The following is a 27,469-nucleotide window of genomic DNA, read 5'->3' on the forward strand; positions in this document are numbered from 1 at the left end:
CGCCACAGTAACCAACAGAGTCCCAGTTGCAGTGTCTCTGCTATTTCCAATTCTAGGCGTAGCCTAGGCATCTTTGGAACATTTCGGTTACGTCCGTACCGTAAGTTTTGGCTATTGTTTCATATGCTGCTTTGGTCTGAGTTCATTCCCCACCGCTCCGCATGCACTGTTGATAGGCCCGAACGGTCAGGTCGCGCCCGCACGCCCTCTATCGGTTGTGGAATCGAACTCACGACCGCCACATGTCGTCCGCCGACCAGTAACCACTTTGCATACATAATGTCCGTAGCGCATGTAGCTAACTACCTAACACCCAATCCGCCTTCACCGCCGCTGGTGATCGACCACCGCTGACACTGAGTCGAGTGCCGCTTTTTTTGGGGACGCCCGTTTCGAGCTTTCGATTACCCCAAATCTTTCGAAACTCCCGATTTACGGCCACGGGCATTTATGGTTTAACGGGGGGGGCATCGCAGTGGTCTGTGACATATTTGACTGCCTGCTATGCATACTACTCCACGAATCGTAGCGCTAGGGGAGTGTGGATAGCGCAGCGGTAGTCGAAATGTCGAGCGCATAATCTTGGAGCCTTCGAGCGGTTGCCTAACGTGCCGGCTACTTTAGCAGCGCGGCTGCGTGCGAGAGTGTGTTTTTCGAAAAGATCACTAGTTGGGCAAACCGGGCCCGCCAAGCCAACCTCGCCATCCACCCGAACCCTGGCGCTATCGTCGTCGACCAAACCAGCGGCCTGAAACTGGCGATTGGCTGTGGCCGAGAAGTCGATGGAACTCTGGCGGCCGAAAAGATCGGTCACTCGGCCAGCGAACCGAGGGAGGCATATATTCAGTGCGCCTTTTGGTGTATGCGTGTCCGTCAGGTCGCTGTTGTTTCGAAGGCGCGCATTTTGACTTTTGATTGAATTATAATTTTTCACCGGCGTCTTGCCAGGCCGCTTGCCGTGCGTAACGTTGTTTTTTGTTTGTGTTTTTTTTCCCGTGATGTCGATGATGACATGCTGTGCGTCCGAAGTGCATGACGTGTTGGGCCGGGTTTGGGGTTTGGGCAACTTTTTCGCAAGCCCTCAAAAGCTTGACCGCGTTATGTTACTAATCCTTTCTCACTCACGCTCTCTTTCTCTTGCTCTCTTTCGGACGTACGGTATTGGGGGTTTCTTGCTGTAAATGTCAAAACTGTCAGACTAACCCGTAGCTTGGCTACTTCGCATTAGTGCATTACTTATTTACTTACTTTAATTGTACTTGATTTTGCAACAAGCCCCGTCATTAATTTGACAATCTTTGTTCACGATTCTACAACGCACGATGTACTGTTTCCGCTAAAGCCGTACCCGGAACGACTACGGACGATCGGGGCAGACAGCGGTCTGGCCGCCAAAGGACGGTCACGGACCATTCAAGGGCTTTAGGCAGCTAGCAGCTCGACTAGGGTCCGAGCTACTTCGGGGGCCGAGCGTTGTTTTGTGACAGGTCCGACTTCATCAGAGTCGGTCGGCAGCTTACGGCTGGCGTTTCCCATGGCCTTTTTGTTCTAGGACATAGGGGCTAGGGAACATGATGTACATTCTGGCAATAAAGTACCCGTAAATTGTAAATAAAACAAAAAGTCTTCATTTATTCATCAATATTTATTGTAGCGTTAGATTGCTACACATGTCAGTGACTTATGGTGAAAAGTTCGGCCTTTTGTAATCCAAAAAATGGATGGCAAGGAATCTTTATCAAATTTGGTGTAGAAAACAAAACTAAAAGCTTGGATGCAATCGAAATGTTAACTATGGCTTATGACGAAGCTATTAAGACCAAAAGCAGCGCTTATCGTTGGTTCAAATTTTTTTCAGATGACCGAGAAGATGTGAACGAAGTTTAAGATCGTTGCTTGTGTGCGAATTTTTGGCCAAAAACTACAAACTAATGATGCCAAAGCCACCGTATTGACCAAATCTGGTCCGCTGTGGCTTTTTCTTGTTTCCAAAACTCAAATTACCGCTTTGTGATCAATTAATTTAGGAGAAGACAGAAATCACCGATAAGACAAAACACGTTCAAGCAAAACAGCTGTAAAAAATTAACTGAGCATTACAAATTGCCAAAATTTTCACCATAAGTCACTGACATTTGTAGCAATTTAACGCCACAAAATAATCGAAAATCGAATAGAGCACTTTCTATAAGATCAGAAATTCCCGGTACTTATTTGGCAGAATGTTTAATGGGGTAGACCTTGGTCTCTTCTCGTCAATATGGAGGAATAGGGAGATACTCGGCGGAATCAAGAGATCCTCAAGTCAAGTCCAACGATTGGCATACTTGCTGGTATCTTTATCGAGGAAGACAGTAAGACATCGATTTCGAATGCTGGCGTAGGCCCTTATATAGGGGAAGGAATAAACAGGTGGACCGACGCGTGCCAATCCACACGGGGCAGCCAGACAGACGGCCACACAAAAACCCTTTTATTGTTAGTAGATGCGGGTTTCTGCAGCCCAGGTTTGCTCTTCAGAAGTACAACTGGTAACAATAGTCTCGGAAAAGGCAGGAAAGGCGATTCAAGAAGGCGGTGGTTCACAGAGAAGACCCAGCCGGTCTGGCAGCCTCGGGCATTCCAACGGTACGTTGTGGACCTTTTCTCTTGAAGTTAGGATGCTTGCCAGAGCTACGGAAACATACGCATGCAAGTTATTCTTCATCTATCAAAATCGGTCCATCTGTCAAAGTGACATTTGTTAATCAGAATCAGCGAAAGTTCCAAATAGCAAACCGAAGACCTAGGAAATAGGAAAACTGAACACAGTTCCGGTGGACAAATATCAGATCGCAGTAGTATTTCAAGGACTTTTCGAACTGCCCTTTGCCTTGGAATTGACTCTGCGCGACATCACCCAATTTCGCCAATGTCGCCAGTCGCCGGTGGATGTGATGATTTAAGTTGTTTCGCTTGGCGTGCCGTTTGCTCAACGCCTGCCACTCCCTACTGCATGCCCCCCAGTTGCTCTGAGAGCAGCCCAAAGCAATTGGTGCCAAATTGCCAAAATTCAGCGAACGAGGACGCCTCTCAATGGCCTCTGCCATGCTTCGTGGCGCTCCCCATTAGTGCCGGCCGGCCAATCGCCAATTTCGCCATTATCTTACCGCAATGGCTCTTCGCCACAGACCCGTGCCATCCGATCCGTAATGGCGGCAAATTTGCAACGAGCCAGCATGAAAATGGCCATTCTGAATCTACGAGCCATTCTGGTTGACCCCGCGGTCTCAAGGCCCCGAAGAATCCCCCGAGAAGGTGTCTCGCCACGTCCGAATAGTAGTCGGCTCGGTTCGGCCGCTACGGGACAGACACCTCAGACGCCGGTTTTACGGAACGGCACGGCAGTTGCGAAGTTTTGCGGCGGCGAAAGTCGAAGTCCCCGCTGGAGTCCAGTGGTTTCTGGAGCAAGGTGATCTGTGATCCACGGACCTGTTCTCTCTCGGGTAATCTCCTCTTGCGAGCGAGCGAGCGAGTGCAGATCCCGACTCCGGGTCCGATGTGCTCGTGTTTTGTTTTTGTTGGACCCCCAGCAGGTCCAACACGGAGGTCCAAGTCAGCCGGTCCTCCAAAAATGGGCTGCCATCGACCGAGTATTCCTCAGTTGACAGTCAACCGTGAACCGGTCCGCTCCTTTTCGCGGAACACGCCAACTCGTAGAACCAACTCGTAGCTTGCTCCAGGTCCGTGCACAGGTGTGAATTAGTGTCCGGTCCTGTTTCCACTGAACCCTACGATCAACCTGCTGCTAGTCTGCTGGTCGCTACTCTAGTTCGCGGTTTAGAACAAAACACACGATGACCAGCTGGGGCTGTATAGTGCTGTTGCTGCTGGTGTCGCTCTTCTGCTCAGCGTCCAGCGGATACCGATCGCAGCGCGTCCACAAATCAACCGCCTCCCTGGTGCCCCAGCCGAACCTTCCCGAGCAGCGAGCGGGCCGTAGCGGGTCGATCAAGGAACGAGGAACCCCTATGCCTCTTGGCCACGTTCGATCGTCGCCGGCGTCAGGAAAGTCGAAGCCGAAGACCACGGTGACGCTTCGGCAGCGCGTTGACCAGGCGGTCCAGAAGGTGAAGGTCCACTCGAAGGAGCAGAAGATGGAGTACGAGGCGAAGCGAGTCGAGCGTAAACTGCGGCGGGACCAGAAGAAGCTCGAGGTGGCCGAACCGATCAACCCGCACCATGGCACCATGAAGATGCCAGAGTGTCCGGCCGGCAAGGTGTACAACGGGCGCCGGTGTGTCCCGATGGCGAAGATGCCGAGACACTAGCTCCCTAGCGTGTGAACTCCCGGAAGTCCCGCTCCGACATTAGGTCTATTACAGTAGCGTGTAAGACTACCTGTTTGTGTAAAAAGCGAGAGAGAGAGAGCTCTCGAAGCTGTGTGCGCTCAGCGTCACGCAGAGGTCTGTATAGAATTGAATAAATTAGCTTCGTCCGTTAACTCACACAACTAACTTCACTTCGTCCGTACTGCGCCGACTCTGCGAGCTCTGCTCCAACCAGGCGTTTGGAGCAGGTGCACCGCTTGCTGGGTATTGTCTAATCGCATTGTGTGGGGGCTTACGTGAGCCCTCGCTGCCCTCGGCCAGCTCGGCTAGCGTAACGGCACAGCGCCTGGCTAGAACGTGCCCCCGACACCTACGTCTGCGTGCGTGCAATGCTCCGTCGTCGCACGCACTTCTCACATAACTTCGCACCCAGCCGCAAGATACAGGCGGTCGATACGTCTATTGAATGGTAATCGCGATTGCGATCCCAGACTTACGAACGGTACTCGTTCCCAGACCTGCGGAAGTTCTCGACAACCGGCGATAAAATCAGTTCCCGGAAGCTTGGGAAGCATGGGAAGTACCAGGGGCCCAGACCATCGGCGGTTTTTCACCTCTACATTCCAGCACTCAGCGTGCGAGCCTAGCCTAGGGTTAGTAGTTCTATCTAGGACACCGGGAAGAATCACCTGTCATCTCGTTTCGCCTAGGCACCTTCGGGTTTCTGCAACTGGAGTGCTCAAGGGACCTCAACTCCGGACGCGTCAGTGAAGTCCGGTATTTCAAGAACACCACGTACCCGGATGGAAAATCCCAACTCGGCATTAGATTGATCTACCTAGCTTCGGCCCTAGATTCGATGGCTCGCCGCTAGATGCATGTGGCTGTCAGGTCTGGACTGAATGCTCGCGCTCGCCACGGTGTACTACCGTGACAACCTAGTGACCTTTGACTATACGGCCGACCTCCGGCGAGGCCTCGGCTGGTTTGTTGTTTTTTTGTTTTGTAAAGGCTGCACTTCGCAATCGGCGCGACGCAATGCGTAACACCCGATGACACGGAGTCCACAACCGGTTAATACTACTCTGTGTGTGTCCTCTCGAAATTCGTCCTCCGTCCCACGCGAGTGCGGTGGTCGGTTCGCTATTTAGTAATAGCAAGAGATCCCTGGCGTTCCGCAAAACACCGAAACGAGACTTTAAACGGCAGCAAAACACGTAAAAACAGTATTAAAAGCGGTAAATCATACGGCGTGGCGAAGGCGAAGGAGGCAAAACGGAGAAGCAAGACAACAAAAACAGAAAGAGGAAAGAAAAACGATAAAACTGAACCAAACTGAACCAAACTGTAAAACCGCAAAACAGAAAGGTTAAAAAGAAACGGCGGGCAAAAGAAACGAACCGAAAGGGAGCGCCCGAACTCGAACTAACTGGCGCCTTGTCCGTGAAGAGCGCTTGCGAAGAGATGCGAAGAAGAGCAGCGAAAAACAAGAAGCAAACGAGAGAAGGAAAGGAACGCACCAGAAGATGGTGACGATGGTGAAAGATAAACAGCGGTGGCAAAGAAGAGAAACGAAAAAAGAAACATGTCAAGGTCGTCGGCGCGGAGCCCGCGCCAGAGAGCGTGATTGCGCGCCGTGAACGCTAAGTAGCTTCACCTCCCCTTGCCATCTCCCGGCGACGAGGGGTGTGCTCGTCTGGAAAGGAGTTTGATAGCACGCAGCACACGCAGTGGTAAGGTGGACTAAGAGCCTGCCGCTTGGGTTTTTTTGGGGGGCTTGGGACCATTGACCACGTTCACGCTACTACGGGCTCGGGGATGTGTGCGATGTAGTCTGGAGCTCTGGACACACCGTTTGGCGTCCAACTCCCACCTCAGTCGATTGGTGTCAACAATTGGAGGTGGTCCGGCGCCCAAGACGTGCCCCATTGAAAGAGAGTTGCTTAAGAAGTTGGCGCGTGGCCAACTCGAAACGCTGTGCTACTCACGGGGCTAAGCCGCGGCTAACGTAATACACCACTGTGGCACGGCGTGGCGGTTTGTGTTAATACTGTTTACACGCCGCCGTTCTGGCGCTCTCCCTTTCTCGCTGTCAGCTAGTGTCACGGTACCCGGGTATATTACCTCAGCCGAGGTATCGAGCACCCTTTTGTTGTGGGCGACGAGCAGACCCCTGATCACTCGGCTCGCCGGGATGTTTTCTTCTCCGTCAGTTTTGGGTCTTCAAGTAGTATAGGTTGGTGCATCTGAGTGTTTGGATTCCGGTGATCCGGGGCGCCAAATATCGATTGTCGGCTGTCACTCTGTATGGCTCGTAGCACCGCCGTGTTGAAGCCACATGTCGTCCAAGTCTTCCATTTCACAATTATTTTCCAAATTTCTGCAAGCGTATAGAGTCCCGTTTTGTAAATGTCAAAATTTTCACTACATTTTTCACCATTTCCCGAATCCAAATTTTTGTAGGATTTCTTCATAGTAGTAGTAGTCGTTGGAGTCTGCTAAGAATTTTGAAATCTATCCAGATAGCTACACCGACCTGGCCGGCTGCGATGTCTCTCTACGACCTGAGAGCTCGGTCCAGTCGGTCCGATCACGAGATCGAGATTTGTTTACCGATCCCCCCGCCGTCCACACCGCGGTGACCCGAGGGCCGTGATCCGACGCGGGCTCGGCCTCGGCCGCAGGCTACAACGCAGTCACAGTTGCTGCAACACAGCGCAGCGCATTATACTTCACCAAATACCATCACCAGCACGGCACACCGCTGCGTTCTCCCTTCTCCTAGGATCCAGCGACGACGACGATGCTGATGATCATGATCATGGTGGCGATGGCCTAGGAGCCTAGGTCCGATCTAAGGCGATGGCGGTGACTGTGGCACTCGGTCATCAGCGGCAGCCAACGACTCGCGAGAGGCTGGTCAGGTTCCAGGTCCAACTCTTAGACGTTAGTTAGTCAGTGACTGTGCCTCGAACGAAACGCCACGGGGCAGCCGCGATCGTCGTCGTCGCTGGTGTAGTGCGTTCTCCTGGAGGGAGGAAGTCCCAGAATTCCTGAGGACCCCCGTGAGGCGATTAGGTGGGCTACCCAGGGCTGGCCGGTAGAACCGTGAATGGCGAGCGCCTTTCCATTGGCTGGCCGCGGTTTGGGAGTTGTTCCAGATCGAGCGAGCGAGAGAGAGAGAAGTTGTTGATGTGAGTTCGTTCCCGCTGGCAAGGTCGCGCGATCGATACCCAAACAGCGCTCAAACAGTGAACGGTGGGGCCGCTCGGGGCGTCGAGCGTTGCTTTCCCTTTTTATTTTTGCCCAGCCGAGCCAGGGTGGCATTGCGAGATGACATTCTTTTGGGCACGTTCGCCTCCGAAGGCCTTGGGCGCTGGGAGAAGGAAGCGTCCTGGTCATGTCGCAGAGCGGGGCAGAGCGGGCCCAAGGACGCCCGCAAGAAGGAAGTGTTGTTGGTCCCCTCGGAAAAGGGACCACCTTCACCTGACGCGCCGTTGTGGTTGGGGACTTTTCTCTCTCTCTCTCTCTCTCTCTCTCTCTCTCTCGCGATCTCTCTCTCTCTCTCGCTCTCTCTGTCCCTGTGTGTCTCTGTCGTGGCCCGCGATTGCGATGCGTCGAGGAGCTGGGCGCTAGTCGGCGCTTTGCGCTTGTGCTTCTGACATATCTTCTATCAACTTCAGCAGCCATCCACGCGGGGGCCTCGGCAATCCTACAGAACCCTCTCGTCCACGATCAACCGTCGGTGTGGGTAACGCAGGGTTTACAGGTGCTCAGTGGCTTGTGTTCATCGCCTAAATCCCGGCCCGTTCGGAAAGTTTTGGGAATTCGGTGGCCGGTGTGTGACCTTGTCCCGTGTGCTCTATTTCGTTCGTTGCAGAAATTGCGCTGACAGCCACAGTGAGCAAACGAAGAATTCTATTGAGAGAGAGAGTGAGTGAGTGAGTGATACACATAGGAGAGAGGTTGCTAGAATAGAATGAGCCGGCACGCGTCAACTAGCTGGTGGAAGGTGATGCTCGCAGCGTTCCTGCTGGCTCTGGTGGCCAGTACGGCCAGCGGAGCCGAGTCCCACGCAGCTCACAAATCGGTAAGCGTTGCCCGGCCGGGCCGGGCCCGGGTGTTTGTGTTCGCTCTACGTCACCTCGTACGCTTGTCGCATTGCAGCTGTCGAGACCGCCGCGTGGTCTGGGCTTCTTCCAAAAAGTGTCCCACCTGGGTTCGCTACTCTACCAGCAGTACAACGACACCACCTACACACTGAAGAACGTGTACAACCTGCTGAGCAACGAGTTCACCGATACGTACACCACCACGACGCCGGACGTAAGTAGCCAAGTGACGGTGGTGGACATGCCGACCATCACCTAACACACACCTAATTCCTGTTTCCCGCCTCGAACAGCCTCGAACCACACCGACCACGCCCGATCCGGCGACCAGCACCACGGCCAAGTACCGGATCTCGCGCGTCGAGCTCGGCCGCATCCTGAACCGCAACTATCGGGGCCTCCAAAAGCTGTTCCGGCTCGAATGGAACGACGCGTGGAATGTAAGTCGCGAGCCGTGCCCTGGTGAGCTGCTTATGATTCTTTTTTCACGTACCATTCCCAGCAAACGAAGTACAACATCGATGACTACAAGCGCGAGCTGAAGTACTCGGCGTTCCCGCCTCGGAACCGGACCGCAGCCGGGCCGGCCAACGTGAACCTAACGGTGCAGGTCGAAGCGAAGAAGGGCAACGCTTAGCATCCCCTTCGACAACGGCTTCCACATTCCAGCCCACCAGCCTAACGGGGAAGGTGGGCCCGGGTTCTTTACTGTGATACGACACAAACGGGGTCCATAGGAGCTATAAGCTAGGCCAGCTAGGAAGGAAGACTGCAGCGGAGGGATAGCGATAGCGGCGCTGGGTGGTTTGTACACTTCTAGTATAAATTGTATAGGTTTTCGTAATAAGTTCGTCCAGGGGGGCATGCTGGGCATAAAGCTGGGAGGGACTGGGACAGACCTGAGTCCTTTGCTGTGGTGGTGGTGGGTAAGAAGTACCTGAGTGAGCGCGGATGCGAAGGTGATCAAGCTAACAGGTGTCAATTAGCAGCGAAGGATGACAGACCGGTTGACGCAACGGCGCACCGCCAGATAAACAAAGATTGAGCGAGCGAGAGAGAGAGAGAGATCGGGAGTTTGAGAAAGAGCAGGAGCCACACATACACAATAAAGCTATGGCGAAGCTGTGTCGAAGTCCACTGAAGAATTGTAACTGAAAAAGTGTCATTTAGTGTCATCACTCCCAGCGCCAATGTCACCGGATGCCAAAGCGTCCAGCACGGGTGGTATTGATTAAACGCCCCTCCCCCACAGTCAAGTTGTTTCCTCACTCACTTCCCCGCCCAAGGTCACGCAGCTCGAGAGATACCGTACCCGTTTCCCCTTTAGCCTCAAGCGCCGCCAGCTGCGGTGTCAGGTGCAGCTGATGATTCCGACTCACTTAACGCCCCACAGAGTCACTGACATTGGACTGTGCAGCTTTCGTCACCACGAGCCAGCCACCCCGCCAGCGAAGCGTGTGATGAACTTGGCCAACTCGGACGAGAGACGTGGATTTCGTGTATGCTCATTGTGTCAGGCTTTATGGTTGCGGAAAACAGAAGGTTGCGATCTGTTGGTTTTATTAGATGTTAGCTTACATACTACACACACATACACACAGTAAAGCTGAAGAACGGCACAGCCATAGGCGCTGTCAGTGGGAGTCCGACGGGTGGGTTAAGCTAGCTAGCCAAGGGCCTTGTATCCGGCGATGACGGGCAGGGCTTTCTGGGCCGCCTTGAACACATTCCGACCCAGCTTTTCCTGTAAGTAGAAAAGGGAGTCCGTTAGCTGGAGGAACTAGCTGTCACACGATGCAGGGGGCCGAGGTGAGGATCAAGATCTTAAGCTATGTTAGGTGTGCATGCGTACTAGTCGTTTGCCGAACTTCCACCTTGGGGCACCGTCGGCCGGCTGGACGCCGACCACCACCAGCACGGCGATCGCCACCAGAATGAAGAGCTTCGTGAAGTTCATCGTCTTGCAGGGCTGCTGTGGTACTGCGAGTGCTGCTGCTGCCGTTAAAGAGCCGATTCCGCGCTGTCGGAAGCCAGGAAGCGAACTGATGCCGGTTCGTCCTTCGGTGAAAGCTATTTAAAGTCCACATCTCGGTGCCACTCGAAAGCTAAGCAGAGACTGAGGCCGACCTACGGACGAGTTCGGTTCGGGGAACTACCACGAGAAACATCTCCCTCTTTCCCGGGTGTGTATGCATATGGACTCTCGGCGTTGGGGATTCCCAGAAAACGGGACAAACGGGGAGACGGAACACCGATCGCCAAGCCGACCATCGGAGGTCGGACATTAAGAACAAAAGTTTGCCCTTATTCGAGAGCACCCAACCGGGACTCGAGGGCTCGAGATATCGACAGGGTGTTCCATGTTCCGGAAGGGCAAATAATGTTAATGTCAATCTTACTACCCGAGGTAGTTCCCAACGAACCTGGCTGGATTCCCCGTGGTCCCGATACCCAATTATTGAAACTTTGGTAGCTACTCACCTGGAGGTTCTGTAATGCAGTATGTCATATACTTCAGCAGACACTAATAGGGGGATCACATTCTGCAGTGCCAGATCCGGCTGAAGGGAAATTTGGGACGAGATCTAACAGTAATGAAGGTTGTAAAGTTAAAATCCGTGTTGAGACCTTGAAAAAAAAAACGTTCCTTGCTCAACTGCAACTCAAAACAAAACAAGCAACTCGAATGCAATAAACATCGCGCAGCGCGCAACCGTTATCGTCGCCATGTGTTCTTACGAAACAAAACAAAAAATGTACACGACGCGAAAAAAACGAGTTCGACGATCTTATCGTCGGTCTCTCTCTCTCTCTCTCGAGGTGGGTAAACATGCGTGACTACACATCGCATCTCTTCACTACTTGCATCTTGGGAGTGGGGACAAATAAAGCAATCGACACATCGGTTCTATTCTCGGCACCACGCGTACTTTAGACGGGTTTCTCGAGACCACAATGCTATGGAGAGTACTGATACGCCTCTGAGGGTGCCGTTAATTTCTCCAGTCCCTCCAGACAGACGGTAAACAGACCCTCAGAGAACTCCTGAAAGGTGTAGACTGCAACAGTAAACAGAGAGCAGGCACCGTACCGGAGTTCTGATAAGAGCGAAACGTGTACCAGAAGATGTAGAAGAATGCCTGAGTTGAGGTGAGGGAATGTAGACATTATATCATAGATCGTTTTGCTTTCTGATAGCGAAAAAGTTTGTAGTCCCTCTTGTCTGTTGTCTGATGCGTTCTTAGGGCATTGTTTCCACTGCATGAAGTGTGTAACTATCGCTGAGGTGATAAATTGCTTCACAGGGAACGATACAAATCAGTACAAGTATTTCAGTGATTACGTTTCACATAACACTCTGTTTACTTATTTTGTTCTCCACCTTTGAAACGTTAATTACCGCGTGACCGGCTCCTAAACAGCTCGATAACGCGGTTCTAATTGACACATCCACATTTTCCGAGTGCTTTTCGGTCCGCACCCGGCCCACCGGAAGGGCTTTCTAGATGGTCTTGAAGAACCAACCGACCAGCCCATCCCAAGATCTTGGCGTAGGTTTATGGTTGAGTTGATCGCGGTTGGTTGAGGTAGATCTGTCACGCTGCTGTTGATTGACGAGCGTCACACGCTAGACTGATGCCTGGAGACATTTGCATGAATTAACGCCAAGCGCTCAGGATGGCCACGCTCCCGTGGTACTTCACCGACCGATCGCGCGGAGAAAGTCTTTTTCCCAACTCGGCGGGAATCCCCTGGAGACTCGCACACCGATCGAGAGGTTCCTTTTCGTGATTGCGCCTGGATCGCTGCTGGCCGCCGAGGCGCATCAGAAAACCCCCGTTCGAACCGAGAGCCGTTCGGTGGTTTCCCGCGTGAAACCGAGCATCCTGGGTAAACAAAGAAACGCTGGCGATGTCTCGGTATAAAATCAGATGCGCGTGCCAACTCTAGCTATCAGTCACCGATCAACCGTCGCAGCGGAAGCATATTCTGTAGCCGAAAACCCTCAACCCTCAGTCAACTTCAACATGAACTTCAGCAAGATCTTCCTGTTCGTGGTGCTGGCCACACTGCTGCTCGCCGTCGGCCAAACCGAAGCTGGCTGGCTGAAAAAGTTGGGCAAAAAAGTGGTAAGTTGAGGTTAAGCGTCGCACCGGAACGAATTAGAATCTGTGGTTCTACGAGTCAATCTTCTGTTCTTTTCTGCCCTAATCCATGATCCGTAGGAGAAGGCGGGACAGCGAGTATTCAATGCCGCCGAGAAAGCGCTACCCGTGGCCACTGGAGTAAAGGCGCTCGGAAAGTGATGGTGGCCAACAACCAACCAAGTACCGTACACCGAATTACGAGCCATAGCGAGTAAGGGCCGTACATCTTTCTACCGGGCAGGAGGTTCCGCAGGAGAGTACGTATGCGTACTGTGAACGGTGTTCTCTCTGGACGGATCGACACGTATCGCCGACATCGTTTCTAAGATGATAAATAACGTAAAAGAATAAATTAAAAGCATATATTATAAAAATCAGCTCGGATTTTCGAAAAACGAATGAACAAATGCAGTCTGCTGCATGGTTCACGAAAATGCTGGGCTGCTAGGCTTCAAATCGTTGTGTATTCGTTTGTTCATTGCACCAAGATCCTCCAATGCTGGTCAAAACATCAAATGCCGAAGTCGAGGTAATACGTGAACTACTGCAAACTTTCAAATGGACATGGTACGGGATTCAAACAGTCAAGGATAGGCTATCTTCCTGTACAGTCGGCAAAGGGTTCGTCTTATTGCTCAACTGCCGACTACCGAATCATAGCCGCTTACGGTGATGGTTGCGCCTAAATGTAGACAATTTTGGTGCACTGCATGCATTGAAATGTTTCGCACAGAAATCTTGTCGGACGCCGGACTTGTGTAGGTCGGTTATTGTTAAACATATTATATCGTTTGAACTTTCTCACACCGGCGGTGCAGTGGCGGTGGCCTTAAACATGAAGGTGATGGCGTACTCTGATCTGTACGGAAGTTCCGGAAACATAAATCGCACCACCACAGAGAGTATCCAATATGACCGAAATCCGCGCTCCGGGGTCATGATTACAGTTCGCCAAGGCGGCGATAAGTGAGCGGGTTGAGCGCGTGAGCGAACGTGTCGACGAGGGCAACGATCGTGCGAATGACGTAGAGCGAATAATGGAATGCAAGCGAACGCAGCGAACGCGATTGAAGAAGCGCAGCAGCAGCAGAAGTCGAATGGCGATTAGTAAGAAATGATTGTGGGATCCATTTACAGACGTAGACACAGAGCGCTCACGTTGATGGACACGACCATGTCTAAACGGTGTGCAGAATACCCAGCTGTCATTTTTGCGCGCTACAATTCCTCAAATCCAGAATTGCATTTACGATTAGCTGTGAAAACTCTCAGTTCAAGCTCTCGAAGCGATACTAGGCTGCCCATTAAAATCGGAGCCTCGACAACAAAGGGTGCTGCTACGAGCCAAACTTTTTTTTGTTATATTGGTACACTCTTCAAATGAACTTATGTGAAGTTTCATTACAATAGGACACTTAATTTTTTTTACAAGTCATTTAGTATCGACGTGTCACAGTATTTTTTACGATGGAAAAAATCAAGTATCGTCCATCGATTGAGTTTTTATTTTTGGAAGGTATAAAAACAAAGGAGATTTATGAACGAATGTTGAAAATGTACAAGGACTCTGCACCTTTAATTAGGGGGTTAAAAGGGGGGTTTCTGAGTTTAAATGCGGTCGTACTAGCCTTCAAGACGATCCATATCAAAAACGTTAAAAACTGACACAACAGCTGAAATCGTAGAAAAATCAGGATACCGTATTGGAAAATCGTCGAATCACTTAAAGAGATTTAGTATAAGTCCTAGCCTTCTAATTGAGCAGTATAACCAATATTTTGACTGAAGTTTTGGGTTGTTAAAAGCTATTTGCAAAATGGGTGCCGCATTCGCTAAAACGAATTCGATTGCATCTTTCTTGACAACATTTAAAGCATTTTCGATAGGATACAGTGGATTTTGTGCATTAAATCATCACTATGGATGAGACTTGGGTCTATCACTATGATCCTGAATCAAAACAAGAGGCTAAGAAGTGGTGTGAACCGTTTCCTTTGGTTTCGCTACGAGTTCGTCCAGAAATTGCCAAAAAAAATTTAGCATCACTTTTGTGGGATGCGAATAAAATTTTGTTTGCGGATTACTTGCAAACTGGTAAAACAATAAATTTCGATTATTGTTGTAACCTTTTAGACCTACTGAAAGTGAAAATTCGCGAAAAATGACCCGGTTTGCAGAAGGTAAACATGTTCTTTCATCAGGGCAATGCACCCTGTCACAGGAGCATTTTGAAAAAGACAAAAATCCTTGAATTAGAGTTCGAATTGTTACAATATCCAAAGTATTCACCAGATTTGGTTCCTAGCGACTTCCATCTGTTTTCCATTCTCAAAAACAATTAAGCGTGAATAGCGTTTTTCATCAAATGATCACGCAAATGAGCTGTTGTAGCTGCGGAAGCGTATTTTGAAGCCTTTTCAACTTTTCACTTCAGGGATGGAATTTAAAAATTTGACGCTCCTAGGAAATAGTGTATTGATGTTCAGGAGGGCCATATTGAATAATTAAATGCATTTCAACCCATAAAAATGTGTTTTTCCTATCGAATTTAATGAGCAGCCTAGTATAGTACTATAGCAACCCTTTGAACTAGACCTTCCTATAGACCGTGCTACTACTATCTGCACAAACCAGTGCACGTGCCGTTTGTCTAATGGCGTGTTTCAGGAGACGTTCAGGTACCTCTTGAAAACGACATCGAAGATCGCCTTGTACGCAAACCGCCGACCGTGGTATCGCTGTCCAAATACTACCCCGTTGGGTGTTCCCCGGCCGGCTTGGCGTATATAAAAACCATCTCACTCGCTGCCAGGACCACATCCGCGAGAAACCGTGAGTCGCCATTCGCTCTGAACTGCTCCGAAGCCGCACCATGAACCTGAAACTCTTTCTGATCGTATCGCTGCTGCTGGTCGGCGTATTCCTGGGCCAGACGGAGGGCCGACGCTTCAAGAAGTTCCTCAAGAAAGTCGTAAGCGATCTGAGTGCCACTAATTGAGTTTTGTGAGCCGTGTGATCCTTTCGCTACCTCTCTGTCTCTCTCTCCTTCTCCCTCTCTCTCTCTCTCTAACTGTACAGGAAGGAGCCGGCCGTCGCATCACGAACGCGGCTCAGAAGGGCCTACCGGTGGCGGCGGGCGTGAAAGGTCTCGTTGGCTAGGGCGCCGTCCCGTCTGTCGCCGTGCTCCTCCCGACACTCAGACACAGAACACAGTCTGCCTGACGTCTGGCGACACGGTATCATTGCCTCAGACCTCCTCCTCCGACCTCGTGAAGTAATGGCGAACCTAATAAAGTCGTCTCGCCGCACCGCGCTGGCTCGTTGTGAGTGCCTCTAATTCAGCAAAGTGTTTTCTTCCTGGATCGACGGCGGGAGCGACGGGGTTAGTCAAGGCGAAAGTGTAAACTACGATCACTTTCTCTGCTTCCGCGCAACTGGTACCCTGGTGGTACCCTCTGCGGAGCGCTAATTTGTGAAAATTGATTCCGCGTTCCGCAGAACCGGCCAGGTCGAGCAGCTGTTGTTGCAGGTCACAGACATTCAGGCCTGGGCTTTGCCAAAAAAAAAAACCCCGAACCACGATCCGGTTTCGGGCGAACCTTGAGCCGCGGTGTCAAGACGGTGGAAGACCTCCGTTATCTAGAAGACCAACCGATGCCTAGCCACGAGGCCACCAAATTGGTCAAAATCACATTACACCTATCAGCCAGGGCTCAATTCTTCACACGCCCTATGTAGTTGTGATGACGTAGGCTCCATGTTAGTTTTAAAGCATTTGATGACAAAGCCGCGGCACCGCTTGGGTTTCAGTATTTATTACCGAAAACAGTGTAGGCCAAACCGGTTCGTCTCTGTATTTGGTTCCTGATCGCCCACCCCAGTCCATGAGCCACCGATTGTGTGCCCGGCTTTAAGAGGGAACGACCCGACGAAAGAATGGAAAGAAGAGTAACACGCAGTGCGATTCCGGTCCGGTCACTCCGGCTCGCGTCGAGCAAGCAGCAGAAGGCGGGTCAAGTGGTTCTAGTGGTGGGAAGAGGAGACAAGTTGATTTGCATCGCGCGCGGCAGGCAGTGTGGCAGGTGAATGGTCTGGTCCGGTGGTGACGGCTCAGTTGCCGTCATCGCCGAGAGCTGCACCGAGTGGCGAGCTGGGCATCCGTGTTGCCGCTCATTCGTGGTCGGGTGCTTCGACGCAGTGGTAGTGACTCGTCTGCTTGTGGCGCGCGCGTTACGGTGTGTTACGCTGGTCTAAGAGAGCGAGCGAGCGCGTGAGAGGGTTCCTGCCCGATAGTTCAGATAGCTTTGGCCGAGACTTCAAGAGAACGCACGCCCGAACGTGAGCCTAGTTGAAGTGTGACCATCGCGCATCGTCAAAGACCGTAGACCGCGTGTAGACCCGGTGTCGAGCTTCCCCCGTTATGGCACTGCGCAGCGCGGTGATGGTCTGCCTGGGGCTACTGCTACTGGTGGCGCTGCCCTCGGTGCGGACGAACCCTATCGATACGCCGACGGGGGGCAGTCCGGCCAGCAGCTCCTCCGTACGGGATGGCTCTAGCGAAGCGGCGCCGGCTCAACAGGAAGCGGATGCCTCGAACAAGGCCCTGCCCGAGGGTAGCAAAATGTCCAAGTTCCTGGACGACTTCACGTCCGCGTTCAAGCAGGGCACGGCCAAGATGAAGGAGAGCCTGGAGAGCGCCGCCAGCTCGGTGAAGGACGGTGTGCTGCAGGGTTACGACTACGTGCGGAGCAAGCTAACCGGTGTCAAGCCGGAACAGCCACCACCGAGCAGCGGTGAGGACGAGACCGCCGAACACGCCACGTCCACGTCGACGGCTGGCGCGCTAACGTCGGAGCCGGCCCCTCAACCGGAAGCTACGGGCGCCACCGCCGGCACCGCATCCCCATCAACCAGGAGACCGCAATCACCAGCAATCAGCAGCAGCAGCAGTGGAAGTGGCAGCGCCGAGCCGAGCCTGGTGGCGTTCGGTGGCGCTGTCGGTGTCTCCAACGAGCCGGCCCAGATCGTGCCGAACGACGACGACGACGACGAGCGAATCATCTTCAACGACAAGGACTACAAGGGTGACCTGAACGGTGGCGGGGCCGGTGACGGTGACAGCGGGGGCGACCGGGACGTGACGGAGACGCCCGTCCCGACGACGTCGTCAGTCACGGTGGACAATCGGTTCATCATCGCGGGGCCGCTCGCTTGCAAGTCCGGCCAGGAGGTGGTCAATGGCAAGTGCCGAAATATATTTTGAGCACCTTCATCCCCAACCACCCCCCCCCCGTTCCTTGACCCGGTGCCAGGTTGCCTTTTCGCTGCTCGAGGATTTGGCGGCGCTCTCAAAACCTTCCCTCGCCAACGAAAGTGAACCTCCCTTTGATGGATGGAAGGAGAAGCGGGTGGGGTGCCAGCTGGAAGGGTGTTGCTTTATTTCGGGAGCGGCTTAGGCTTTCAGGGCCGGCCAGTTTGCCCCCCCTTCCCCCTCCGGGCCGTTAAGAAGTGTGATTTGTTAATTTAGTTCTATTACCCGTCATCACGATCATCACGATTACCACACAGACTCACACAGACACTCACAAACCTGCAGGCGTTAAGGCGGATATATGTATCCGTCGTGCGCAACCGACCTCACTCGCTGCCGTCCACCCAACCTCCACCAGCCAAAAACAGTGTGAGGTGTGAGGTCTTGGGCGTGCGGTTGAAACGGCTGAAATAAAACCGACAATAAAATGGATTCGAAACTTCAACTGTCAAAACTTTGTTTATGTGTACGTCTCTTGCTCCAGAACGCAGGGATGACACATCAGCAAAAGCTAATATGGCCGCCCTGCTGCTGTGCCTGCTGGAAATAGAGCTCTGCGAAGGCCTGTTGGACCTCGAACAGCTCACCGTCAGTCAGGTGACTTCATTTTCCCGATCCCGACCGGTAACCGGGGTAATTCCAGTCGTTCATGAATAAAATGCCCCGTGCCGACGGTACGTGCCAGGGCTCACAGTTCTTTGCCCGTACGAGCCGTCCCGTACCGGTTACTTATTGCGCAGCGCCGAGATTCCGTTCACTGGTAGCTTGTTGACTTGTTCGCACTTCCCGGTCCATTCAGCCCCAAACCACTTGATGATGTCCAGCCTGGGCGCCTTTCAACCGCTCTCTATCTCTCTTTCTCTCTCTCTCTCTCTCTCTTTCTCTCTCTATCGATGAGGTCTCAGCGATTTAACTTTCCATGGTTACAACCTTGCGCCAACCTAGCGTTTCGTCACACTGACCCACATACTTTGGGCAGCAGCTCCCGCGCGCGTTCGGTTCATTCGTTCCAAAAAGCGCGCCTTACGGCCACTAGACGGCCGATTGCACCATTTCCTGCACCGCACGGAACTTATCCCATGCCGAACCATTTGATGGTCTCGTTTGAGCGGCAGCAACGCGCATATCAGCACCATCATCATCGTGGCCATCATCTCGCGGGCATCCGCTATCTTGCCTGTGTTGCAGGGTCGAGCCGGTGAGTCTGTGACTCACTCTCGCCGTATCAGCCGATCAGCTCCGATGCTAATGCTCCGACTAATGCCTTTTCCGGTTTCGCATTCAAAGACGGCCGGTGGCTAAAACGGAACGGAACAGAATGGATTAATGGCCCCCGCCGGTAATCGCATTGGACGGCATTTGCGGCAGCGAGCAGCATCGGTAATGTCTCATCAACAGCGGCATCAACGCACACACGCGCACCAAAGTGAATCAGCCGAGAGCGTGTGGAGTCGTACTGGCCTGCAACGCCTCCAAGATGCTGCCCTCCTCGGCCAATCAGTGTTGATTCAATAAATAAACTTCCTACTCCACCGGCCAGCCGCTACCAGCTACCTCGCACTGCACCGTTGGAAGTGCCGCTGGCCTAGGGGGGTGTGTGGCCTAGCCCTTGCCCGCACGCGGCTTGCCCGAGTGGGGCCGCGTACGTTGGAGGTCATCCGTCACCAAAACCGGTTTCGTTTGCGGGGTAGTAAGCTACGGGCTAGGCTCCTCGCAGCGGAGGCGAACGATGGCAATTAGTGTCGAATTCCGCCAAAATCCTGACACCCCTACGCTGGCCAGGCTGGCGTGGTGTGGACTGGAGGGGGCAGACGTAAATAGTCCAGCAGCGCGCCAGTGGCTTGCTTGCTTAACTAGCTCATCAATACAGCCCCCACCCCCCGCGCGAGTGCCTGCAGGTTTCGCTATCGCGCTCTCAAAGTCCGCCAGTCCGGTTAGTCGGTCGACGAGTGTGCTGATCTGTGGTCGCATTCGCCCTCGGTGTACTACTATCTACGCGGTGGTTTGCACAGCTGATACTACTACTTCTGCCCGGTGGTGACCGCATTCGACGCATTCCTGTACGTAACAGCAAGCCGCAAGACAACACTCCCGAGGCGAGAAACTCTTGAGCGCGTAGTTCCACCGGTTGATGATGGCCTCGAAGGTGATCCTGGCGGTCGGCGGGGTGCTGGTGCTGCTGGCGGCGGTTGCAACCACCGGGGAGGCGAACGCGCTGCCGCCGGAGCAACGCTCCCACACGGACCTGGCCGAGCTTGACTCGAGCGAGGAGCGCCCCGGTACGATCGAGCTCGTGAAGGACTTCTTCGGTGATCTTTCCACCAAGGTGAAGGAAGGCGTCCAGGACGGGGTGGTGAAGGTGAAGGCGGGCGTCAAGCAGGGGGCGTCCAAGGCGAAGGAGTATGCGACGAACGTGCGGGACTACCTGCGCGACACGTTCAGCAGCAGCTCGAAGGAGCAGCAGCCAGCGCAACCCGACTCGCTGAACCCAGCGACCCCGAAGGTGCTCCTCGACGGCTCCCATTGACCACCGGCGGTGCTAGGGTTTACTCCGGAGACTCGCCCCCTCCCTCCCCCTCCGCCGACCAGGATACGACCGGTTGCTCTGTAACAGTTTGCCTTTAAATAAAGCGTTTGCCAGCGTTTCATTGTCGCCTCCTCCGGTAGTCTTCTTTGGGGCGTGCGCCGCAAGGTAGGCAACACGGCAAGCACTGCACGGTCGCGATAAGTCCGCCAGATTCGGTGCGCAGCCTGCAGGTCAAGGTTGGGTTGATTGGGAGGCTGAGGTCCTTCGCCAGCACGAAAGGGTCAGTATGGACCTGTAGCTGCTGCTTGGCGGCAGTATTCCGTTCGTTCAGGCATTTCAGGAGGTGCGCTCCCCACGATGCCACGTTCGATCGCACCGATCGTGTTGCTGCTGGTTGCTTCGCTCGTCGGTTTAGCGCAGTCGCTGGAGCCGGCCTACCGGAAGTATCTGCGTACCCAGAAGCCGGCCCGCCCCGGCGAGGTGCACGTGGAGGAGGTACTGGAGGTGTTCCGTACGGACGGCCGGCCTTCCGTGTACGGCGTCTCGAACGAACTGGTCAATCGCTTCCTGGCGACGGAACGGCTCCGGGGCCGGGATCCGAGCAGCACGCCAACCGCTGCGCCGCCGGCCGATGAGCGACCGACGTTTCCGACACCGGTGTTCGAGAACCGTAACCCGAACTACACGTACCTGTTCCAGCCCTCGATCACGGCGACCAAGTATCGCCCGATCGGTGATCGGCCGGGAGCCGGGAGCGTCATCATCATCCAGGAGGCCGATCTGGTGCCGCCGGTTAAGCCACCGGAGACCGACGATGGCGGCTATCTCGATTACGACGACTCCGAAGAACCATCCGAAGCGTCCGCCATCTGAGGGTAAGGCACAGTAGAATTAGCGGTTCGGTCGGTGCATCGGTTTCTTGTAGCGGTGTGGGTGCTCCAGTTGCGAGCTTAATCAGAAATGGCGGTCGAAGTTCGAGCACGTCGCATCTCGTGTTTGTTTATTTTTTCGAACATGTCAACCCCGGTGGCTGGCCGTGTTTGTTTGGTGGGGGCTCAGTAGTCGTCAAAGTTCGCAAACACGCACACCGATGATGCCGGAATGTTCGATGCCCTTGCCCTATCTTATCAGTGTGGCTCGTGGCTCGCAATACGTGCGACGTTGGCCATTTCGAACACAAACTGTGGGGGCCTTCGATGGCACGGTGAGCCCGAGCTGCCATCTCCAGTACGGACCCGGGCAGCACACGGTCGACAGCGCGCGTCGACCGCGCTTTGGTTTTCCGGTGACCACGGTGACCTGCTTTGTTTTGTTTCTCCGACCCGTTCGGCTGCCGGTGGTTGTGTGGGTGCCAGTCAGACTGTCAGACGCCAAGCTAGACTGACAGCACGAACCGACAGCATGGTCCGCTTCGGGGAAGTACCGTCGTTCGTGTTGCTGCTGCTGTTGGTTGCCCCGCTGCTGATAAGCCGTGCCGGGTGCGTCAGGCAACACCGCAGCACTCCCCTGGGCACCCCGGTTCCGGTTCCGAGGCGGCGCGTTATCTTCTACAAGCCGGCGGACCGGGTCGACAATGAGACGACCGTCAATGTGTCGAACATTTTCGACTCACCGAAGCTCTGCCAGCCCGGTTATCAGCTCGATCGCCACCGCCGGTGCCGCCGGGTGATGGGTTAACCGCAGCGCCGCCGATGGGCTGTGCCAATGTGCATGACTCAGTTCAGTTGAGTCCCCAGGCCCCAAGCTCTACCAACGCGAAGGTGTTACCGCTAAGCTCTCTCTCTCTCTTTACTGCTCTGTCTTGCTATCTCTCTCTCTCTCTCTCTGTCGTTTGCGTCGGGCATCGCGGACTTGGGCTGCATCGGAACAGTGTGTAGTGTGTAGTGTCCTGCTGGCAGTGTAGAGCCTCTACTGGTCAGATAGTTAGCTCGTGAAGGCCTCGCACCCAGGCGTAGTGTGCAGCAGCCATGCTTCTCACTTCCGGGCGCCGGCTGGTTTATGCTGTGTCGCTGCTACTGCTCCTGTTCCAAGTGGTCGCCCGTGCCGACGGGGTGCGTGTAATATTCGCGCGCTCGAAGGAGGAGCAGCACGTAAGCAACACAGCGGCGGCATCGAGCGAAGCGAGCAAAGCGAACATCCTGCGCTCACCCAACCTGGCCGGCAGTAGCTGCGGCGCGGGCCAAGTGTCCGACACGCGTGGCATCTGCCGGAGCACCATATCGTTCTGATGGGGAGCTTGAGAGCGTACACGGCAGCAGCAGCAGTAAAAAATTAGGGGTGCGTTGCGTGCAAGTGAAAAAGGGTTATCGCTTTATTAGGGTTATCAGCGAGGGTCCTGATAGCGGGTCACTTCTGCGCAGTGGTGCCGACGATAAGAGTCGGTTCTTGGTGGCCGGCATTCATTCGGGTGCCGTACTACTGTCCGACCGGTCCTGCTATGTGCTCTACACGGATAGTGACCCTGGTAGTGCTGATCGCGTTGCTGCTAGTGGTACTGCCAGCAACCTCGTCCCCAGAAGACGCGGTGGGTGCGGTGTTTCAGCAAACCGATGGCAGCAAACTGGGGGGGAATCTGCTCCGCTACGCCGATCGAACCAAGTGCCCGGATGGCACTAAAATGAACCGCCTCGGTTCCTGCCGGAAGGTGGTGGTGTTAAGCTAGGTGACCCAATCGTCGACGATCGTAGTGCGTAGACCTAGTGATAGGCATAGTTTTGTAGGGCCTCCCAGGGCCTCCCATGCCTCCCAGGAATACTTCTATGCCGTTTTGTTCCGGGTGTTGTTCTGTTTCTGTGGCATGGGGCGGTGCACGTGTAGCTGAGTGATCTAACGCCTCTCAACCCTCTGCAATACACTCCTCTGCAATACACTCCTCTCTTTTTTTGCAGACAGCGGACGAGCCTACATCTAACGTATATCTTTCACTTGTGGACAAGCGAGCAGCGAGTGGACACGGATGTAACCGCGGGGAGAATGGGTACGACGACGACCAGGGGTACGACGAGCGACGACGACGACGAGTGGACCCTATTATATAGTACACCAATAAATAAGAACAGTCTCTAGAAAACCAAACCAAGCCGTCCAGTGGTCTACCGGCGGTGTTCGATTGCACCCTGTCAATAGTATGCTTATCGTGCGATAGCTCCTAAATCCCTGTGTGCAGACACGGGGCGATTATTATTTATTGCTGTCGATGTCCCCGAGTCTCTCTCTGTGTTTGTGTAGCTGGTTGGACGTGGATGTGGCAGTTCCTCCGGACGACCGAGTTGGACACTAATCTTTCGGTATGAGCGGCTTGAACCTCGGCTTGTTGTCTGTGCCCTTCGCCGTGTCGCCGTCGTTGCACTGACCACCTCATCATACTCCAAGTCCACGGCGCCACGGGGGCGACGGCGGTGACGTTTGTGATATTTATTCGAAGAAGATTTGATCCACCAAGCGACGCAATTATTCATACCAAAGACAGGCTCCGCTCGCAGTCCTGTTCGGGCAAGAGCGAATGTTCTGAAACGCTCGCACACAGCGCATCACGAGGGAGAGAGAGAGAGAGAGAACACTCTTGGAAGCGCTCGTATCGCCGCAGTCCACGAATCATAATAGACCCCAGACCTAGGGGATGTTGGACCCAGCCGTCAAAAAGTAGTCGAAAGACAAATGCTACAGTAAATTTTCAATGTACAATTCAATTTTACAATACAATTCAATTCAATTCGGGGAAGTACCGTCGTTCGTGTTGCTGCTGTTGTTGGTTGCCTCGCTGCTGATAAGACGAGCCGGGTGCGTCACGAACTGGAGCTGGCGGTCTAGAAGACGGAGGCGATCATATTTTCGTCAAAACGGACTAACCAGCTTCAGCAGTTTCAGTTACAGCAGTTGACTCACGAAATTGAGAAAACACTACAATACCTAGGGGTTACCTTCAACTAAAAACTGGCCTTGAAGGACCATGTTAAGGCAGTGGCAGAGAAAGCGGAGCGACAAGTACGGGCACTACGAGTGCTGATGCCCGGGAAGCTGCGCCCGCCGGATTCCGGCCAGAGTTGCTGAGTCCACCATGAGATATGCCGCGCCGATTTGGGCTGAGGAAGTCATGGCCATCCAGGAGAATTGCCGCGCAGTCTAACGCGCACAAGGCGCAATCGCCCAAAAAGGTAGTTAGTGAGTTAGAGAGTGCTGCTTGCCGCTATGCTCCCGATGCAGTATCTGCTGAGAGAGGACGCCCGTCACTACCATTCCCGACAGGAGGCCCGGCTGGCAGGACGTGTGATCTCGGCAACCACGGGTATTTGCGAACCACGGGTTTTACAGGAGTTTCCTGCATAAACGAAAGTTTGCGGATACGCCGGACTCGGGGGTACCAGAGACAGAACAACACGTGCTCTTTGAGTGCCCCCGCTTCCAGGACATCAGCGGGCGGAAGCTAAGGGGTGCTACTCCAGATGACCTCGTTACGCGGATGTTAGCGAGTCCGACGTACTGGAGGAACATCCTAGGGGCACCAAAAAAATGCACGCAACAGCTCCAGCGAGATTGAGCTCTGCATCAGCAGTAAGCATATTCGCACAGGCATCAGCAGGAAGCTGAGAGGCTAGAAATCGTCGCGGCAGCGCGTAGACAACGGCGCAACGCGGCGCAGAGATAACGCCGGGCAGAAGCGCGTACAACGTGAATGAAGACGCGGGAAGGTAGTTGATTAATAAGTGTTTGTTGATTAATGTATAAGCTAAACTGGTCGGCCCACCTGCAGTATAGCCCGCGCGAGGGAACACGTACCCAGGGGGAGCCCGAGGGCTGTTAAGGAAGGGAAGCATTTTCTTTATTTTTTTTCCCTGAATAAAGAGCCATGTTTTAAAAGGAAAAGGATGCATCAGGCAGCACCGCAGCACTCCCCTGGGAACCCCGGTTCCGGTTCCGAGGCGGCACGTTATCTTCTACAAGCCGGCGGACCGGGTCGACAATGAGACGACCGTCAATGTGTCGAACATTTTCGACTCATCGAAGTTTCTTATAAGCTTAAGCCCGGTTATCAGCTCGATGAACAACGCCGGTGCCGTCGGGTGATGGGTTAACCGCAGGCGTAGTGTGCAGCAGCCATGCTTCTTATATCCGGGCGCAAGCTGGTTTATGCTGTAGAAAAGCCCAAAGCCTGCGCAGGCCGAGAACCCGACCCAGCAATGCCAAAATAACACGCCAGCATTTTTCGACCCAAACCGGACTCTCTCAAAACTCGAAACCCTGCAGCCATCAAACATATTGTTTACACTAAGACCCTTACGGCTAGAATGAAATATTAAAGATGCCTAAACGTGCCCGGTTGCCTAGAGAAAGAGATACACAAACTAAGTTTGCATCGTGTCATAAAAATGCCCTGATCGCAGAAGAAACGGCGGCAGGTATGGAAATCGCTTCAAGCCCATGAAGAAAAGGAAAAGGGTTAAATGGCGAGATGAAAAATAATAAAGGACTAAAGAAAATCAGACTATAGCAGACTATAGAAAGATCAACAAAAGTAAGAAGTGCAGACCGGATACGAAACAAGGTATGTTGAAGAAATTGTACCCAAACCGAAAGGCACACCGACACGTATCCAGTGGCATGCACTTACTAGGTTTTTTTTTCTTCTGTATAATAGAGACTTTGAGCTGTATTAGCTTAACATTCGGCTCTTTTTAGTTCTAATTTTATTCTAATACCAGTTGTCAATCAGGGTACCAGGGCGTTTCAAACCCTGGCCTTTCCGAGAGACGTAAACTGGTAGGGGGGTTTGAAGTACTAAGAGCCCCGACTCTGAGGGAGTCGGCATCTATGTTTCGTTGGCAAGGGCTCACAAACGAAAAGACTCTTTTAAGAAGAAACAGCAGGAAGCCTCAACTCTGAGGGAATTGGCGACTATGGGTCGTCGTCTAGGGCTCCCTAAAAAAAAAAATGTTTCTATTCTGACAAAAAGTGACTTTTGCATGCGTTTTACATTCCTTTGGGGTAAAGGCTCTGAGAGAGTCTTACTGGGGTGATCATAAAGTTTTGACGTTCGATACCATAGAGCGCTGCTACGAGCTTAAATTTTTTAAATATTGGTATACTCTTCATATGAACGTATGCGAACTTTCATTTCAATCGGTCACTTACTTTTTTTCTACAAGTCATTTAGTATCGACATGCTACAGTATTTTACACAATGTAAAAAAGTCAAGTATCGTGCACTGATTAATTTTTTTTGAAAAGTTTAAAAGCATAGGAAAATTATGAACGAATGTTGAAAGTGTATAAGAACTCTTTACCTTCATTAAAGTGTTAAAAGGGCGGTTCTGAGTTTAAATGTCCATGTCCAGAAATCGCCCTAAAAAGTGTAAGCATCAGTTTCAGCGATTCGAATGAAATTTTGCTAACGAATTACTTGCAAACTGATAAAAAAATAATTTTCGAATATTGTTGTATTCGTGAAAGTGAAAATTCGTGAAAAAAGACGCGGTTTGCAAAAGATAAACATCCTCTTTCATCAGGGCAATGCACCGTATCACAAGAGCATTTTGAAAATGGCAAAAATCCATAAATTAAAGATCGAATTGTTAAGGTATCCACCGTATTCAATAGATTTGGCACCTGGCGACATGCATTTGTTTTCAAACCGAAAAAAATCGTGCCCGGAAAGCGTTTTTCATCAATTGATGACGTCATAACAGCTGTAAAAAATACTAAGACACGTCGATACTGAATGGTTGGAAAACAAAAATTAAGCAACCGATTGAAATGAAACTTCACATACATTCATATAAAGAGTGTACCAATATAACAAAAAAAAATAGGCTCGTAGCAGCACCCTATGGTATCGAACGTCAAACCTTAATGATCACCCTAGTATAGTCCGCATCGAATACCCTTGGACGAAAAACAACAGAAACGATACAGGATGCGAGATTGGTCTGCCTATGGAAAAATCAACAAAGTAAGAAGGGCAGACTGGATGCAAAACAGGGTATGTTACACTAATTGCACCTAAAACAAGGAAACGGCATTGTCACGAAAACGAATCCCTTCGTAGCGATTCTGAAAAGGAAGGA

General features: G+C 52.6%; 7 protein-coding genes across 10 annotated transcripts; 6 read left to right on the top strand and 1 right to left on the bottom strand.

The window, feature by feature from the left end:
* Positions 1–8,290: 8,290 nt before the first annotated feature.
* Positions 8,291–9,512, top strand: LOC131213756 (uncharacterized). The gene is made up of 4 exons (XM_058207871.1): positions 8,291–8,400; positions 8,478–8,636; positions 8,716–8,862; positions 8,925–9,512. Exons 1-4 carry the CDS (start codon positions 8,326–8,328, stop codon positions 9,057–9,059), a joined length of 516 nt encoding a protein of 171 aa, XP_058063854.1. The 5' UTR covers positions 8,291–8,325; the 3' UTR covers positions 9,060–9,512.
* Positions 9,513–9,956: 444 nt separating this feature from the next.
* On the bottom strand, positions 9,957–10,454 carry LOC131213651 (cecropin-B). Its single transcript, XM_058207736.1, has 2 exons — positions 10,275–10,454; positions 9,957–10,166 (listed from the first exon to the last, which is right to left on the bottom strand). The coding sequence occupies exons 1-2, from the start codon at positions 10,377–10,379 to the stop codon at positions 10,089–10,091; spliced, it is 183 nt and encodes a 60-aa protein (XP_058063719.1). The 5' UTR covers positions 10,380–10,454; the 3' UTR covers positions 9,957–10,088.
* A 1,935-nt stretch (positions 10,455–12,389) lies between these two features.
* On the top strand, positions 12,390–12,976 carry LOC131213543 (cecropin-A-like). Its single transcript, XM_058207603.1, has 2 exons — positions 12,390–12,552; positions 12,649–12,976. Exons 1-2 carry the CDS (start codon positions 12,451–12,453, stop codon positions 12,727–12,729), a joined length of 183 nt encoding a protein of 60 aa, XP_058063586.1. The 5' UTR covers positions 12,390–12,450; the 3' UTR covers positions 12,730–12,976.
* A 2,399-nt stretch (positions 12,977–15,375) lies between these two features.
* Positions 15,376–15,907, top strand: LOC131213772 (cecropin-C-like). The gene is made up of 2 exons (XM_058207888.1): positions 15,376–15,541; positions 15,649–15,907. Exons 1-2 carry the CDS (start codon positions 15,443–15,445, stop codon positions 15,727–15,729), a joined length of 180 nt encoding a protein of 59 aa, XP_058063871.1. The 5' UTR covers positions 15,376–15,442; the 3' UTR covers positions 15,730–15,907.
* An 852-nt stretch (positions 15,908–16,759) lies between these two features.
* LOC131213564 (uncharacterized) lies at positions 16,760–18,321 on the top strand. Its single transcript, XM_058207628.1, has one exon. It carries the CDS (start codon positions 16,991–16,993, stop codon positions 17,831–17,833), a length of 843 nt encoding a protein of 280 aa, XP_058063611.1. The 5' UTR covers positions 16,760–16,990; the 3' UTR covers positions 17,834–18,321.
* A 1,482-nt stretch (positions 18,322–19,803) lies between these two features.
* Positions 19,804–20,523, top strand: LOC131213693 (uncharacterized). Its single transcript, XM_058207797.1, has one exon. The coding sequence runs from the start codon at positions 20,013–20,015 to the stop codon at positions 20,406–20,408; it is 396 nt and encodes a 131-aa protein (XP_058063780.1). The 5' UTR covers positions 19,804–20,012; the 3' UTR covers positions 20,409–20,523.
* Positions 20,524–20,734: 211 nt separating this feature from the next.
* Positions 20,735–23,560, top strand: LOC131213550 (uncharacterized). Of its 4 annotated transcripts, none has more exons than XM_058207614.1 (2): positions 20,735–21,283; positions 23,297–23,559. In XM_058207614.1, the coding sequence occupies exon 1, from the start codon at positions 20,766–20,768 to the stop codon at positions 21,279–21,281; it is 516 nt and encodes a 171-aa protein (XP_058063597.1). In that variant the 5' UTR covers positions 20,735–20,765; the 3' UTR covers positions 21,282–21,283; positions 23,297–23,559. The 4 variants fall into 4 exon arrangements, 1 of the variants encoding a protein (XP_058063597.1); XR_009156964.1 differs by lacking the exon at positions 20,735–21,283 and adding an exon at positions 22,178–22,685 and having other exon boundaries at positions 23,297–23,560; XR_009156963.1 differs by lacking the exon at positions 20,735–21,283 and adding an exon at positions 22,699–23,094 and having other exon boundaries at positions 23,297–23,560.
* The last annotated feature ends 3,909 nt before the right edge of the window (positions 23,561–27,469 follow it).

The sequence above is a fragment of the Anopheles bellator genome, chromosome X (genome assembly GCF_943735745.2).
Source record: "Anopheles bellator chromosome X, idAnoBellAS_SP24_06.2, whole genome shotgun sequence".
Taxonomy (NCBI): domain Eukaryota; kingdom Metazoa; phylum Arthropoda; class Insecta; order Diptera; family Culicidae; genus Anopheles; species Anopheles bellator.